Source organism: Pseudorasbora parva, chromosome 14 (assembly GCF_024679245.1).
Source record: "Pseudorasbora parva isolate DD20220531a chromosome 14, ASM2467924v1, whole genome shotgun sequence".
In the NCBI taxonomy this organism is placed as follows: Eukaryota; Metazoa; Chordata; class Actinopteri; order Cypriniformes; family Gobionidae; genus Pseudorasbora; species Pseudorasbora parva.
Genome location: NC_090185.1, coordinates 15,643,989 through 15,661,529, shown reverse-complemented (window position 1 = coordinate 15,661,529; position 17,541 = coordinate 15,643,989). Strand labels below are relative to the sequence as shown.

The following is a 17,541-nucleotide window of genomic DNA, read 5'->3' as shown; positions in this document are numbered from 1 at the left end:
TCAGTCGTAATGCAGTCAACTGAAGCATAACGCAGGAGGGAGAAGAGTGCAAATTCCCCAGAGGAACAAGACCACCTGTTCATACTACTTGATAGGAAGACAACATCCTTTATTTTTGACCTGCAATAGATTTAAAAAAGATAAAATATTAAAGAAATACAGTGCCTTGCGAAAGTATTCGGCCCCCTTGAACTTTGCGACCTTTTGCCACATTTCAGGCTTCAAACATAATGATATGAAACTGCAGTGTTGGGCAGTAGCGTCGCTACAAGTAGTGACGCTACTAGCTTAACTACATTTTCAATAGCGTGGTGGTAGCGTCGCTGTTTTCTCAATGAAATAGCTTTTCAGTAGCGAAGCTCTTCTGTTGATCAAGTAGTGCGGTAGCGTCCACACAAGCTAACGTTACATTTTCCCAAGCATTTCTGAGGATCAAGCTCAAATTGAAAACACAACTGATAAGAACGTGGATATACTTCACTTTGTACGTTCCTTTCTGCCTCGCGCAGACGCGCACAGATAATAATGCGAGCCTTTCAAAATACTCCTTTGGCAGTGAGCGCGTAAAGACGGGATAGGCGCGTGCACATTCGCACTATCTAGTTGACGGGTTTTTTTCTCCTAGCGCTCAATTCGCTGTTGCATGCGCATCGTCCGCGCGCTGACAAAAGAGAAACTGCAAAGTTTTAAAATCTATTGTGTCTCTTGAATAAACTCTTGTTAAAAGTATCGGGGTCCAGCCTGGCCACCTCTTGATATGAATGAATGAATGAATGAAACTTGTTTCATGTGTGTGGGAGACACACACACACACACAGGTTGTTTTTGTTTTTTGCCATGTTGGTACTGTTTGGAGCAGGGCTTAATTATTTTGCTACTGTACTTTCTGGACTGGACTTTTTTTGTACAAGTTGAGTTGTAAATTAAATTACAGTTTGTCCTGCAAAAGTGCCCAAGTCTAAATTGCGCATAAATGCAAACACACAGTTGTGTATGCATATCATACACATACAGATGAACACACACACACACACACACACACACACACACACACACACACACACACACACTCGACACCAGGGGCCTATTGCACAATACTAGGATAAGGGATGAAGCTGGGATATTTTGGTGATCCTGGCTCAATTTATCCACTAATAAGCAGTTATCTTTCATTATCGTTATCGTTCTTGGCATGAGTTTGCCTTCAGGGTATGTTTACATGACAGCTGTGTACTAAATTTTGCATAAAAATGACAAGATCACCAAGATATCCCGGCTTAATCCCTTATCCTAGTTTTGTGCAATAGGCCCCTGGTTTTGTTAATATTTTTGATCACATGTTTTTGTTGCCGAATTGATTTCGGACAGTTTTATGAATAACTTAAAAAAATGTGTGTCTATATGCTTGACTTTTATTGATCACTGAAATAGCATTGATTGGAATGAAGTGGGTTCAATATAAAATTAAATAAATAAAAAGTAGCTTAGATGTAGTAAACTACTTTTATCAAGTTGCTGTAGCTTAGCTTGCTACATTTCCCAGGGGGTTAGCTTCAGTGTAGTGAAGCTTAATTTAATGTAGAGTAACTGGTAGCTTAGCTCACTACATTTTCCAAGTAGCTTGCCCAACACTGTGAAACTGTATTTTTTTTGTGAAGAGTCAACAAGTGGTACACAATCATGAAGTGGTACGAAATTTATTGGATATTTCAAACTTTTTTTTAACAAATCAAAAACTGAAAAATTGGGAGTGCAAAATTATTCGGCCCCTTTACTTTCTGTGCAGCAAACTCTCTCCAGAAGTTCAGTGAGGATCTCTGAATGATCCAATGTTGACCTAAATGACTAATGATGATAAATAGAATCCACCTGTGTGTAATCAAGTTTCCGTATAAATGCACCTGCACTGTGATAGTCTCAGAGGTCCGTTTAAAGCGCAGAGAGCATCATGAAGAACAAGGAACACACCAGGCAGGTCCAAGATACTGTTGTGGAGAAGTTTAAAGCTGGATTTGGATACAAAAAGATTTCCCAAGCTTTAAACATCCCAAGGAGCACTGTGCAAGCGATAATATTGAAATGGAAGGAGTATTAGACCACTGCAAATCTACCAAGACCTGGCCGTCCCTCTAAACTTTCAGATCATACAAGGAGAAGACTGTTCAGAGATGCAGCCAATAGGCCCATGATCACTCTGGATGAACTGCAGAGATCCACAGCTGAGGTGGGAGACTCTGTCCATAGGACAACAATCAGTCGTATACTGCACAAATCTGGCCTTTATGGAAGAGTGGCAAGAAGAAAAAAGTGTTGTTTAAAGTTTGCCACAAGCCATCTGGGAGACACACTAAACATGTGGAAGAAGGTGCTCTGGTCAGATGAAACCAAAATTGAACTTTTTGACAACAATGCAAAACGTTATGTTTGGCGTAAAAGCAACACAGTTCATCGCCCTGAACACACCATCCCTACTGTCAAATATGGTGGTGGCAGCATCATAGTTTGGTGGTGGCAGCATCATACTGATTATCTGACGACGAGGTTTAGGTCTTATTAAGCTTTTATGTGAAGGACGTTATCCAGTGGGAACTGTAAAGTTGCACCAAGCAGAGGGTTTGTTCTTCTTTTTGATATATTGCACATTCAGATTTTCATACAACTAAATATTCTGGGGGGCATGAAACTTTTGTGAAAATTATTTAAAAATATTGCCGCAGGGTGGGGAAAGAGTTAAAAGGACTGCATGTTAAGCGGTTCAAGCTGAATTAATCATAAAAAAATCGTAAAGAAGATAATGTTTGATTAATTGTAAGGATGATATGTTTGATTAATATCAATGCAGCTCTGCCTTGCAAATACTGAAGTAATAATTTGGTACATCAATCATTAGCAGTAAGCGTGTTAGGCCTCATACAGGAAGCTCTTTTTGGCTAGCAAAAACAGACCTAACAGCTATAAGCAGTCTTTAATGGACTGTGGTGATATACAACTTCAAAAAGATCATCCAATAATGCATTGACCATTCTGAGGTACATTTTCTTTACTAATTTCTGTGATTTGGGGAATATCCCGAGGGCTTTAGGACCCAGGGCTAATGAGGACTGCAGTGTATTCATAGCATGGGCTTTTCCTCCGCCATTCTTCCAGTTCCCCTCATTTCCCATCCCCCCATTTTCATCACGCTCTTCCGCAACAAAGCAGCGACACCCATCCCCACTCTAGACAGAGAGGCTTCTGGGTCACACACAAATCTGTCGTGTCACACCTTTCATTGTGCTTGCTTTGAAATGTATGAAAGGAGGAGACTACAACGTAGTCAAGGAGGCATGTGGTGTTTGTCTGTGAGAACTAACACATTTTAAAGTAAATGTGGAGAGGGGGTCAAGTATTGAGGAAGAAATCTGACTGAGTAGGATAAATAAAAAATGCACCTGTTGTGAAGCAAGCAAATATCAAGTTTGGACAACAAAACAAAATGACAAAATAAGAGTTATGTAGAGGTCTGGGCACCACATTGACCGAAGAGGTTTTAAAAAAAACAACAACTTGCATCTACAAAATCATGCAGGTGATGATCAATATTGTTTGCAAACCAACAGACAAGAACTGTAATGTAAAAAGCTGAACTGCATTTGTTGTTACAGTGTCAAACCATTCTTGCACTTAGCCATCAGATTCTATGAATGTGGCTAGAATTGGCTGTCCACCAAAACCACATGCCCAGAACAGACATCCCTGAGGCTTTCGGGAGCCACCAAGAGGCGTACGTAAGCGCCAAAGAAGTTGCAGTCCTTTCAATAATTCAGCAATCTGTAGTTGTGTCATGCCAGACAGAGTTCCTCAAATGCCAAAGAATGAATGTGGTGATGAGACCACAGAAGATTAGGATTGGCCTTGTGTTGGTTTGGTGTCTTTGGTTCAGTTTCTACATATTTAGTACGTGACAGTGTTAAACTGTTATTGTTAGAACTTCAAGAATGAGGTGTTAAAACCCAGGATTTATCTTTTATTATCCGTCTAGCCGAAAACCCATCTTTGAGTCCACACAATAAGTCCTAAAGACAGAAAATGTGTCACGCCCCAAATGGGAATGCAAGTGCTTATTTTTACTTTTGCGAAATAAACTAAATAAACTGTCCAAACCAGTTAAGTGTAGTAACTGAATCACAAAACCCAACCCTAACCTAAACCCAAACGTTAACCCTAATATCACTGTAAAAAGTTGTTTCAACTTAAAGTGTTCATGTTGCCAACAAGTTGTCAACTCAAATATCCAACTTGTCACTTACTATTTCACATTTCAAGCTGACTAAACTTACATTTTTAATGTACATTTTTGTATCAGCTATCACATAACAGACAGGTGATAATGGATTTCATTTGTAAACAAAATCAAGCAGTGGGTTGGGGTTTGCGCTTAACTGGTTTGGGAAAATAGTCATCTAAATAGTTGCTGGTTTCCTGACTGGAATGACACCAGCGCAGGAAGATTAAACCGGACTACATATAAGGGTAAGGCTACTATTATGGCTATAACTTAAATGGAATGAGTTATTTTCATAAACTTTGGTACACCCAAGGAAGTTCCAGTTTCTTGGTTCCAGAGGGATAAAATGTGCTAAAAACAATCTATCAAAGTGAGGCACTATCATGTGTTTCATGCACAGTCTTAAAGTAGATAAACAGCTCTGGAAAAAATTGAGATCACAGCAAAATTAGTTTCTCTGGATTTACTATTTATAGGTTTGAGTAAAATTAACATTTGAGCTTTATATTATTGACTACTGACAACATTTTGTTTTCACTTTGAGTAAAGCAAAGAAAGGACAATACTGATGTTTTTACTTAGGAAGAGTTCAAAAATAAATATTTGGTGGAAAAACTCAAGATTTCCAATCACAGCTTTCATGCGTCTTGGCATGCTCTCTATCAGTCGGTCACATTGCTGTTGGGCGACTTTATGGCAATCCTGGCGTGAAAACCCAAGCAGCTTGGCTGCGTTTGATGACTTTGATCCCTCTTGATCCCATTCCAAAGGTTTTATAGTGAGGTTCAGGTCTGGAGTTTGGGCTGGCCATAATAGGGTCTTGATCTGGTGGTTCTCCATCCACAATTTGATTGGCCTGTGTGGCATGGATCATTGTGAAACTTAGTGGAGGACTGGTAATGATCTGGGGTTCTTCAGTAAGGCTGGAATCGGGCAGATCCGTTTTTGTGAAGAACGCATGACTCAAGCCACGTAAAAGAATCGTTCATCCTGGAAGAAAAATTGCTTCCTTCTGCTCTGACAATGTTCCCCAACATAAAGGATTGTTTTTTCCCGCAGGACAATGCTCAATGCTCAATACCACCAATGCCACACAGCCAGGACATTCAAGGTGTGGATGGAGGACCCCAAGATCAAGACCCTGTCATGGCCATTGCAATCTCCAGACCTGAAGCCCACTGGAATGAGAGAAAGATGAAAGGCCATCAAACAAGCTAAGCTACTTCATTGTTTTTTTTTTGTTTAGTTTTTTCCCCCACTCAAATTATTTTATCTTATTTTGCAGCAGTCTCTTACACTTTTTCAGAGCTTTATATTCCACAGTGTATAATACTGAGACATAGCAATTCATATTATTCTCGTTCCAAACAACTTTTTCTCAATTACTATAAGGTGTTCATCAAATGATTCCTTTTGCATCTTGTATTATATGCCACAATGTACAATGATAAACATTGAAATGTTCTGCTTCTTTCCTTTCACAAACCTTCAGTTGTTACAAAAATATGGCTTTAAAGACAATTCAGTGATTTTCAATTATTGCTTTTTGCAGCTTTGTTTTAATCTGGCCAGACTGGCATTTCTCCAAAATCACATGCCCAGACCAGAAAAGCTGGGGAAATAGAGGCCACCAAGAGGCCTATGGCAACTTCAAAGACACCGTAGTCCTCCATGACAGATGGTTGAAATGGTACACGAGGCAACAGACACCCTACACATTTCACAAATGTAGAAGAAAGCCTTTATAGAAACATCGCATCATGGGGGGAATTTGCCCAATGGCATACTAAAGATTCAACAATCTGAGTTTGTCATTCAAGCTGAACAATTTGATAACTAAAATGTTAAACAAAGACTTAATGGTGTAATGAGACCAGACCTTTCAAAACATTCATGCTTTGATGGCAAACACTATGTCGGCTGACTTTGTGAAAGAATAGCGGTAGGAGCATCATGCTTTATAGATGGTTCCCTTTCGCAAGGCTGTAAAATGGTTGGAAGAACAGAAAAACTCTGGTGAATATGTTTTTTTTTTTTTTTTTTTTTACAAAAGTACTAATAAGGAGAAGAGTTTCTAACATAAATTCCATCTCCGTGTTTGAGATTTATTGTAAAAGAATTACAAAAAATCCAATACATTTTTTGGACTTTTTATTAGGTGGCCTTACCTGCTATGAACCAACACTGAAATTAATAATTTGTTACAATTTACTTACTACGTACACAATGTTTTTTTTTACATTGTACTTGTATAAAAATAACAATTAACCCTACCCTTAAACTTACCAATACCACCACACCTGTCCCCAACTTTACCCTTAAACTTACCCACACCACCACATCCCTCCTTAAACTTAACCATACCCCCACAACTGTCCCTAACTTTACCCTTAAACTTACCCACACCACACCACACCTGTCCCTAACCCTACCCTTAAACTTACCCACACCACCACACCCATACCACCACACCTGTCCTTAACCCTACCCTTAAACTTACCCATACCACCACAACTGTCCTTAACTCTACCCTTAAACTTACCCACACCACCACACCTGTCCCTAACCCTACCCTTAAACTCACCCATTCCACCACACCCATCCCTAACCCTACCCCTAAACTCAACCATACCACCACACCTGTCCCTAACTTTACCCTTAAACTTACCCACACCACCACATCCCTCCTTAAACTTAACCATACCCCCACAACTGTCCCTAACTTTACCCTTAAACTTACCCACACCACACCACACCTGTCCCTAACCCTACCCTTAAACTTACCCACACCACCACATCCCTCCTTAAACCTACCCTTAAACTCACCCATACCACCACACCTGTCCTTAACCCTACCCTTAAACTTACCCATACCACCACAACTGTCCTTAACTCTACCCTTAAACTTACCCACACCACCACACCTGTCCCTAACCCTACCCTTAAACTCACCCATTCCACCACACCCATCCCTAACCCTACCCCTAAACTCAACCATACCACCACACCTGTCCCTAACTTTACCCTTAAACTTACCCATACCACCACACCTGTCCCTAACCCTACCCTTAAACTTACCCATACCACCACACCAGTCCCTAACCCTACCCTTAAACTTACCCATACCACCACACCAGTCCCTAACCCTACCCTTAAACTTACCCATAGCACCACACCTACCCTTAAATTCACCCATACCACCACACCACACCTGTCCCTAAACCTACACTTAAACTTACCCACACCATCACATCCATAGTTAAAGGCTGCAACATATTCAGCAAGCAAAAAAGTTCTCGCTCCTAGGGCTGCGAGAACAAAATGACGTCAGTTTGTTCTCACAGCCCTGGTTTGGGAGTTCTCGCAGCTTGTTCTCGACACATCGTCTAAGCAGAACTATTTTCTTGCGGGTGTCTGAGAACTATTGTGTGATTGGTCATATATTTAAAGTGGGTGTGGTTAATGCAGAGAAATGCAGATGATTGACACCTGCTTTTCTCATGAAGTATGGAATGTACTGGCCAGAACGAACTTTAGCCCCGTTTCCGCCAAAATTACCCGGAACAATTTGTACCAGGAACTTTTTTACAGGAACTTTTCTCCCCCTCAGACCTGCAGCTGTCTGCGTTTCGACCGCGATCTAAAGTTCCGAGAAGATTAGGCAAATTAGTCCGGTGATGTAGGACTGCGCGCGACTGAGACGTTATCTAAACCGATCTGGTGTTTACATGTGATGACTTTCAATCACAATCATTTTGTCACATGCAGTTTGTCTGCCGCATCAAAAATGTCGACGCTGTTTTCTCCAGCAGCTGGAATGTGTTAACTGAGGCCATAGCAACTTTTAATGGCATTATACAAGCTATTTATTTGTTGTAAAGTGTAATAATCATCTCAGAAAAAAAAAGTTATTCTGTCAGGCGCAGTTAAAGTAAAAACTGCCTGGGGCAATATACGCTGTGTCATTACTCCAACATTATTTTCATAACTTACGAAATAAAAAGTTTACCCCTCAGAAAAATGAGCTTTCCTCTCTTGTCAACATGAGCGCGGCGCGGCGCGCGCTGTCTCGTCATGTAAGGACGCACACTTAAAAGTAATCGGTCAGGTCGTTTACATGGTGAAAAAAAATCAATAACGAGTATGGAAGAGATTGAAGCTGTGCTGGTTTTGCTGGTTATGTATAGGTTTACGAGGTAATTAACAACCACAGAAAAGAGCACTATATGCAGATTCAGCAGCATATTCAGAAAGCTTGTAAAGCTAGATTTAAAATGACAATGTATATTATCAGCTATTACGGACATTGAACGTGAGATGGCTTAGACGAACGCGCGCCATCAGACAGAGAGCAAGACTGATATTTACTGAACGAGACCGAACGTCGCAAAAGACTTTTAAAAATGCCTGTTGAAATAAAATGCTGCGTGAGCTAAACCAATCAGCATGTTCAGCGCCCAAGTCCCGCCCTCGAAAGTTCCTGAACTTTGAAGAAGTACTACCCCGCGAGCAGGGCCGTTTGGAGGGGGAAATATTTACCCGGAACTTCATTTAGACCCTGGTTCCTGCGGTCTAAACACACCGAGTACCACCCAAAGTTCCTGGTTCCTGGGTAAAGTTCCTGTGGTGGAAACGCGGCTTTTGTTCTTGTTCTTGCCACCTTGAGAAAACGAACAAATTTCTTTTTTCTTGCAGAGTATGTTCCAAGCTTAACCCTACCCTTAAACTCACCCATACCACCACACCTGTCCGTAACATAACCCTTAAAGGACAACTCTGTTGAGAAATGAACCTAGGGGTAATTAACAGATGGTTACCGAGTAGGTCATTCTCTGCGAAGTGTTTTCATGAAAATTGAATGTAAAGAGTTCTATCCCTAAAAAAATTCCTATTGTCCAGCTCACTTAGAACAGTGTTCGTCACTCGACTAGTCGAGACTGTTTTCCAAGAAAGCACCTGACCGTGAACACGTAATGCACTGTCTTTATAAAGTATTGTTTTATTAAACTGTTTGTACAGTTCTCAATGCTTCGGTTTGCATGTAGGGACCCTCATTATGCTAACTTACCCACACCACCTGTCGCTAACCCTACCCTTAAACTTACCCACACACCACACCTGTCGCTAACCCTACCCTTAAACTTAAGCCGGGTGCACAGTGCGAATTTGCCCACGATTTGGCCGTCTGAGACAAGTTTAGCAAATCCTAAAAGATTCCTCAGATCCTAGGCTAAAATCTGACGTCTTTGGTCGTTAGTTTTACATGTTCACCGGCAGTGGATTAATGAGCGCTGCGATCAAATTTTACCTCAGACAAAATTCTGGCAGTGTCAGAAGATTTGGCACACAATCCTGCAGTGTGACTTCTCCTACGAGCATTTCAGTCCCGCATGTAATGCAGCTCACTGTCACCCAACGCATCATTCATTGATGATATAAAACTCCGGGTGAGTTTTCTTGCGCGCGTCCGTTTTTAGTGCGCCTTAACTATCGTGCAGTCTGACATTAATGCCAACTGAGATCTTAGTGTGACATGGCTTACATCGGGGATCATGTTCGTACAGTCTGACAAGGGACATTCGCAAAGGATTTGGAAAAATCGCAGTGTGCAGGACCCATTACCCACACCACACCACCTGTCCCTAACCCTCCCCTTAAACTTACCCATAGCACCACACCACCTGTCCCTAACCCTCCCCTTAAACTTACCCACACCACACCACCTGTCCCTAACCCTACCCTTAAACTTACCCACACCACCTGTCCCTAACCCTACCCTTAAACTTACCCATAGCACCACACATGTCCCTAACATTACCCGTATCCCACCTCAATATCAGCAAGTGTTTTGCAATACAATATGAACACAAATACATTCTTCTTTCTTTTTTTTGTTTTGTCAAGGCCACCTAATATAAAGACCACTTTTTTTTTTTACTTTCAATGGATTGGGTGGATTTATCTATTTTACTGTGGCAGCAACATCAATAAGGCAAAAAATATATATATTTTACTACTAATAATAATTACAATAAACAATTAATCTGCCAAGTTCATTAGATAAATGCTAAGTAGTTAAGGTTGCCAAGCAACTTGGAACAGTAAAATCAAATTCAATGTGCGGTTTTCTGGTGTTTATATTAGTATTGAACATAGCAGCTTTTACAGAAAGAACTACTTATTCTGTTGATTTGTCATTAACCATAACAATATGCATCCATTCCAAGCCTAATAAAACAGCTAATGGAGATGTCACTGTACCATACAAAAATATATATGTACTTTTGATTAGATGTTGCCTGTTCTTTTAAAAAAGGACACACTGAGACCCCAGCAATCCACACCAAACATTTCTCAAACATATTTTAATTCACAACTCGATAACAGTAACTAAAGATACAACACTGACATTTACAGCTTCTGAGTGTCACAGATTCAACTGGATGGAAATAAAAACTGAATAACAGGAAAATAAATTCTGCTTTATTTTGCATGTGGATGAAAGATTTTAAACAGGACCCATATGTTGGTTAACTCACAACTTAAATTTCTAACAAGTTTGAAACGCTTGCCTTGTGGCACCAATAAACTGCTGCATTGCCATCAATCTACTAGCTTGGGAAGAAGGAAAAAAAACTTTATAAACCAAAGGCCTTAGGCTGAATGCTAACAAATCTCACCTATCTCTTCCTCCTCTTGTGGACAAAAAGGACATTTCCATCCTGTCGTGCCTTGCTCTATGCACATATATCATGAACATCCTCAACAAATGAAACCTGGCGAGACAGAAAATTGACATTAATGAAATATCTTTGAGCAAGACCTAATGGACAACCTGAATGAGTTTTTCAATTTCCAATAAGATACTACCATCAGAAGTCGCCTTAATTACTGCTGGATCAAGACCACCATACTGAAGATCAGTTTATACTTTTCAGAATCTGGTTAAACGTGTGTAGAAGGCAATCAAGATAGCAAAGATTCATCAAACAGAAACATAGACTAACCAACTCTTGGATGTATGGAATGAACAATATACACAATTAACTACAGGATTAATGACAACATTATCCCATTCAAGTGTTTGAGGTACGTTCAATCAATGGACAGGCAAGTCCACTGCTTGACAGGATGCTGAGAACTCATAAAATGAAGCAATTTAATTTTTTTGCAATTCCTTGTGGTCATGGCACCAACAAAACTTTAAAGAAATTCAATACCAGAGTTGGCACATTTAAAGAAATTTGAGGAATTTATGAGAAGTGGATTGCAGAATGAAACAAGTACAACGAGAAGGAAAGAGTACAAAGATTCAGTTATTTTTCACTCTTCTCAAAGAATAAGGCCATTTATTTTGCCCTGAAATTAAATTAAATATGCAAAAAGTGCCCCCAAATTGAACATGTTAGAACCTAAACAAAAATATCATATGCAGTCTATACCGGCAGACTAACATATTACAAACGGGTGATGTCAAAAAAAACAAAAAACTGGGCAACATTGACAACAGGATCCAGGGATGTAGAAAACCACAAAGACCAAATTAGGTTAGGCTATCATTGTCTTTTCAAGCAGTAGCATGTAATAAATCACTCTACAAATTCAGTCTGTTCCCATGATCCAGTAAGACAGCAGTCCATGCCCACAGTATTCCAACAAAAGGAGCATTCTGGGAACTGCATAGTCATAAATAAGGGTTTGTTCATCAGTCCTTTCCTTCAGAAGTTTAATAAAAAATAAAATAAAAAACGTAGGTTGGGATGTGTCATGGAAACAAAATACTGTGAGAGCAGGAAAAAAAGCATCCCATCTTTGGATTATGATGTCAGTAACTACTTGACGATAATGCAAAATTTGGAGGTAACTGTAATGCTCCCATCCAGAGTTAACCTAGGGTTTGTTTCCAAAACACGAAACTCTGCAAAACAAGAAAACTTAACAAAAACATCCCCAAGAGTCTATACAGAGTCGAGAAGGGGATGGATCTGTATCACAGGTGACAAGTTAACTTGCAAGATTTTCTGTGCCTTCCTCCTCACCTCCTCATCTGTGACAGACTCGTCGACCTTTATAACCTTCCACTCGAGACCATTGCCATTCAGTCTAGAAACGTCTTGTCCATTGGTGAGTGTTGACTGGGACCAGTTGAAGCTTTGGAAATGGAGTCTCCTCACTGAACCATTGTCTAGACCACTGGCCATCACGTCAGGTTTACCTGATACCATTTCAATGTTCTTATAAATGCTACCATCTTTAAGACCAAACCCATTTTGACAGACTACTGGGGCAGAGTCTCCAATAAGGGCATCGTCTACTTTGAAAGGACACGACAAAACACGTTTGTTGTCTAAGGCAACAACGTTTGATGTCTGACTCCCATTTTCCGTGAGAGAGTGCGGAATTCCAGAGCGATCCGATGGCCGCCCCACAGCATAACTGGGTGCGTTTTTCGAATCAGCACCAAAGTGAATTTGCAACCTTGCTGTGTGGCCTCCGGTTAACCCTTTTATATTTGTCAGCTTGAGGCACTGCTGCGCTTGAACAGAACGTTTATCTAGCATTGCCGATGCAACATTCTGCTTAAGACGGTCCACCGAGAGATTGGTAAGCAGGATCTTGGGTTGGTTTTGGAGAATGTCCTTTGCTGCTCTACTGAGCATCGAGTAATTCACATCCTTGGACTTGCCCAAACCTTTCCGTCCTCGCTTCTTGCAAGGTTTCTGCACTTTCTGAACCTTGCTGCCAATCTTGGAAGTGATTGGCTCTGTGGTGCAAGACGTGTATCCATACACATCTTTGCTCTTCAAAATCACAGGCTTGGCTCCTTCTTTCCTCAGCTCTTGAAGAAAGGACATCATTTGTCTCTCAGTGTTCGACAGATCCTTGGACATGGGGTTAAAGACCCTCAGGGCCTCTTCAAGGGCAGTTTGTCCAGCTGGGGCAAATCTGGCCCAGGAATGGACTACCCTCCCCATGCCCTGCTCTTCAAAATTCATGGTGCACCTTCACAGCTGGTATGCATAAGGACTTCAGGTGTCTGTGAAAACGAAAAGGATATTAGGGTAATGATTTATAGATGCACATATGAATTACAGTTTATAGAAAATTGTATAAAAAAACAGCATTAGTGTAAATTCTGTAACACTTGCAGCAAATGAATTGGCAAATGACTGTCTGTTGATTCCAACTGCAGTGCCATCACAAACACACAGCATTGGTTGAGAAATGTTGATATGTTGGGGCAGGCTAAGCAAACAAAGAACAGTTAACATTCTTCTGTAATACAGCAACACATTTTTAGCAGTTTCTGCACATAAAAAATTAAGTGCGTTTTATTACAACACTAGAAGTACAACTAGGTTGGCCAACATAAAACCAGCAGACATTTCAGAAAAAACAAGCAGTTGTGATTGTATCTTTATAGATCTAGATTTCAACTACTCCCTCTAAAACATCCAACTCAGGTCTTGGCTGATGTAGTTTGATAAAACAATATTTTTTCATTGTCTGCTTTAGGTCTAAACAGTACCATCACTCAGAGTCCTGCAACGGGTCGGGTATCCGCGGGTACCCGCATAAAAGTGGTTAAAACGGGTGGAGTGAGACATTTATAAAATTCACGGACGGGGATGTGGGCAGATAATTAACTGATGAAACTGATGAAAAATAGGCCTGTGCGCAATATTTCTGTGGCGAGGTGAACGAGAAAGAGAGAGCGAGCGAGACCGGGGCGTGATTGTGAATGTCCGTCACCTGCAAGCCACACCGAGTCCTCTGAGGGAGCTCGGAGGCATATCATGGGATGAGAGAACACCAGACCTGGATTTGACGTTGAGTTGTGTTTACCTTTTATTATGTGTGAGCGTGGCAGATGTCCGTGAGGGGCTACGTTACTTTCGTTTTGTTTGGTTAAAGTCTTTTAAATGTTCGCCGGTTCCCGCCTCCTTCTTCCCCCCTCGAACATATTGTAGGCTATTACAATTTCTATGTCCAAATTACCATTACACATACACACAACAACGATATGCCATTTGACCCATCACATCACCACCACTGCGACATTGAAACTTTTGTTGATGCCTCTTGTAACCCAGAAGGAGCGAGCGTTGCAGGAGTAGCATGGATGAAGTAAAAGTAAAGTTGGTGAGTGGAGTATATGAAATTGTTGACAACGAGTTTCAAAAAAAGCCCATTCATGACGCTGTTGTGATGTTGAGAGAGGTGCAGGATAAAAAAAAGCATTTTAATTTTAATGATTTTAGCGTGTGATTTATCACAGGCACGGGTCGGGTAACGGGCCAAATATTAACGGGTCTGGGCGGGTGCGGATTTCATTTTGAAATTTTCACGGGTCACGGGTCGGATCTGGTGCTAACCTTGCGGGTACAGGCTCCTAAAATGGACCCGTGCAGGACTCTGCCATGACTAAACTAGATCCCAACATCCTGGTTATGCAGTTTGGACATATTGAAAAAAAACTAAACATTAATTATTATTCAGAAGTGCTCTACACAACTATATAATAAAAGTGGTTTTAATAATGAATAAAAAATAATAATAATTGCAAAACAAAATTCTATAATTAATTGCTATAAAAAAAATCAGTTTTTACATGATGTCATTTCACAGTTACTCTCTAAATTAATTTAGAAACAAATTGAAGACGGACATATATATTTATAATATATATTTGTTGTAATCTTTAAAAAAATTACATTTTAATTTAAGCAAACTTAAAACAATCTTAAAACCCATTATAATTAATGTCATATTTACATGTGGCCTTGCTATGTCTAACAGCGTATCTTCTGTTAGACACATCTTCTTACAACACTAAGTTAAGACGTTATTTAACTATGACGAAAAATGTATGTTGACAACTAGGACTGGGCGATATGGCCAAAATTTCATATCCCGGTATAGCTCATTTGATATCCCGATAACGATATACATAACGATATAGCAATTTTTCTGTTAATTCAGTTTATGAATAGTCTATACAAAATTGCAATTTGTAAATGCAGTTTGAAATGATATACAAAACAAATTAGGTAGTATGGACTACATTTTTATTTTATTTAGAACCTTTTTTTCCAGCAAGACTGTTGGTAAAGTTAACACCTGCCTATAGGGATGTTAACCGATGACCGTTTGACGGATGGTTGACCATATCAACGTTAACCGATCAAAGTTGTCGGTAAAAAAAAAAAAAAAAAAAAATAGTGATCTCTAAATTCGGCTATTATACAGTGGACTAAACGCTACTACAATTAGACATCTCATTCCAAAATCTTTTTGTGTGAAGTGAACATATCCCTCGCACTCAATTTTTCATAACTCGCCTGTTTGTACTTAATAAACCAATAAAAACATATGCCGCGAGGTCACCGCGTTTGGGTTTGCGCACTCACAAGGTTTGCAAAAAGTAAACACTCGAGGTTAGAGCCAGGGCAGACGACAGTATGAAGCGTGCATTCCGCATAAGATGGGCTTACATTTGGAAATATATTACATCTACATTACAGTGGTAACACATAAGGTGTTGATCGTCTTTTCTTTATTATTGTTAGCACTAACGTTACCTCGAACTAAAGCAGCGTCTCTTCGGAGCTGTCATTTTCTTAAATGAGCCGCGGCAATGTTTCAAATGAGCTTCTTACGCTAGACAAATGCCTTTATTTTCAACGTGATCACCTTGTACCCAAACCATTTTGAAACTAAGGAGCCATTGTCCTCAGATTACAAACAAGCTCCTCGGCGGCGCATTTGCGGGACTCGTGTTTCGCGCTGTGGGGGACTTAAAAAAAGTGACGTGAGTGGAAGGGAGGCGGCAGCGCTAGGACTGTGTGTGTGTGTGTGTGTGTGTGTGTGTGTGTGTGTGTGTGTGTGTGTGTGTGTGAGTGAGTGAGTGAGTGAGTGAGTGAGTGAGTGAGTGAGTGAGTGAGTGAGTGAGTGAGTGAGTGAGTGAGTGAGTGAGTGAGTGCGGCTGTTATTTCAAATAGCGCAGCATATTTTAAACTAATCGGTTAACCGGTTTCAACCGGCTAATGAGGCTCGGTGGTCGGTCAAGAAAATGTTTAGTTTTCGCCATTCCTACACCTGCCATTAAAATATTTCAAAATATGGCTATATGGTGTGCCACGCGTAAAAGCCCGTTGGAGCGTCTGTGTCTGAAGTTTGTTTTGAGCGCTTATGCCACCACTCTGGCATAATTACTCTGAGAATTACCCTGGTCTGAACCGCGTCTACTACCGTCTTCCTCCATGTTTGTTTATGTATTGCAGCGTGCATGGGCATGCATTGGCGTGAGGTGCATCTTGACGTAAAATTCTGCCGTAAACGCCTTATCGTGGCGTTAGCGATAGAGCCTTATATAAAACGATAGACATTTTCTATCGTCCAGACGATATATTTCGTCATATCGCCCAGCCCTATTGACAACATTTTTTCCATGACTAAGTCTAGATTAAGACGAGATGACAAACGTCATTAAACAATAACTGACTATATCAGCATGTAATATTGTTGATGAAAAAAAGTAAACTAAAATGTAGTTCAAAAAATAAAAACTTGCCACTAAGACTGAGGCCACTGACTAAATTAACACCAGTCAGGACATTCACAGACTGCACATTCTCTTTCGCTTTGTCACGCTTGAATGGTTTAAAACATTTGCATTTAAAATTATTAATGGCATAAATTTCAGGGATTTTGAAATGTCAATGTATGTAAGCATGTTTAAATGAGTTAACATGGAAAATGTGACAAAACAAAATACAAAATTTTGACAGTTACACCAAACGGGTAAATTGCAATCAAGGATTTTTTTAAATCGAGTACTCAAGTTTAAATTGAGGAATCATGACAGCCCTTCTTCAGATAATAGGTGGATTCATGTATAATGGGATCAAAGTGGTGTAGATGGGCAAGACATGTAATGCCAGAATAAAGGCTAATAATTGCTGAATACAAACAAAATGATTTAAAAAAATAATGAAGATTAGGTTTCATACCCAGCAGAGGTGTGAAAGGTTTGTCTAGCGAGAACAATAGAAACATGAATGGGGCAGTTCACCAGACATAATATGCAATAGAGTGCAAGTAGGAGTTTATAGGGCAATCAAATATTGTATTAGCACCTTACCGGCCTCTAAAAACTCACATGTTCTTAGATAACGTTTATTTAAAATCAGTTTCAGAGATAATTAATTTGATTAATCAATTCTCATTTTTACAAAACAATATCGATTCTTAAATCACAAGAATCGGTTAGT

At 40.1% G+C, this 17,541-nt stretch overlaps 1 protein-coding gene across 5 annotated transcripts in view; it reads right to left on the bottom strand.

The window, feature by feature from the left end:
• Positions 1-10,617: 10,617 nt before the first annotated feature.
• ccdc71 (coiled-coil domain containing 71) overlaps positions 10,618-17,541 on the bottom strand; it is a 28,878-nt gene continuing 21,954 nt past the window's right edge. For 2 of the 5 annotated variants that reach the window (XM_067415618.1, XM_067415619.1), the window contains 2 exons: positions 13,417-13,513; positions 10,618-13,304 (listed from right to left, as the gene is read on the bottom strand). In XM_067415618.1, the coding sequence (XP_067271719.1) occupies positions 12,226-13,263 (1,038 nt within the window). In that variant the 5' untranslated portion in view covers positions 13,264-13,304; positions 13,417-13,513 and the 3' untranslated portion in view covers positions 10,618-12,225. The remainder of the gene's footprint in view (positions 13,305-13,416; positions 13,514-17,541) is intronic. The other 3 variants (XM_067415616.1, XM_067415617.1, XM_067415620.1) reach the window with 2 other exon arrangements.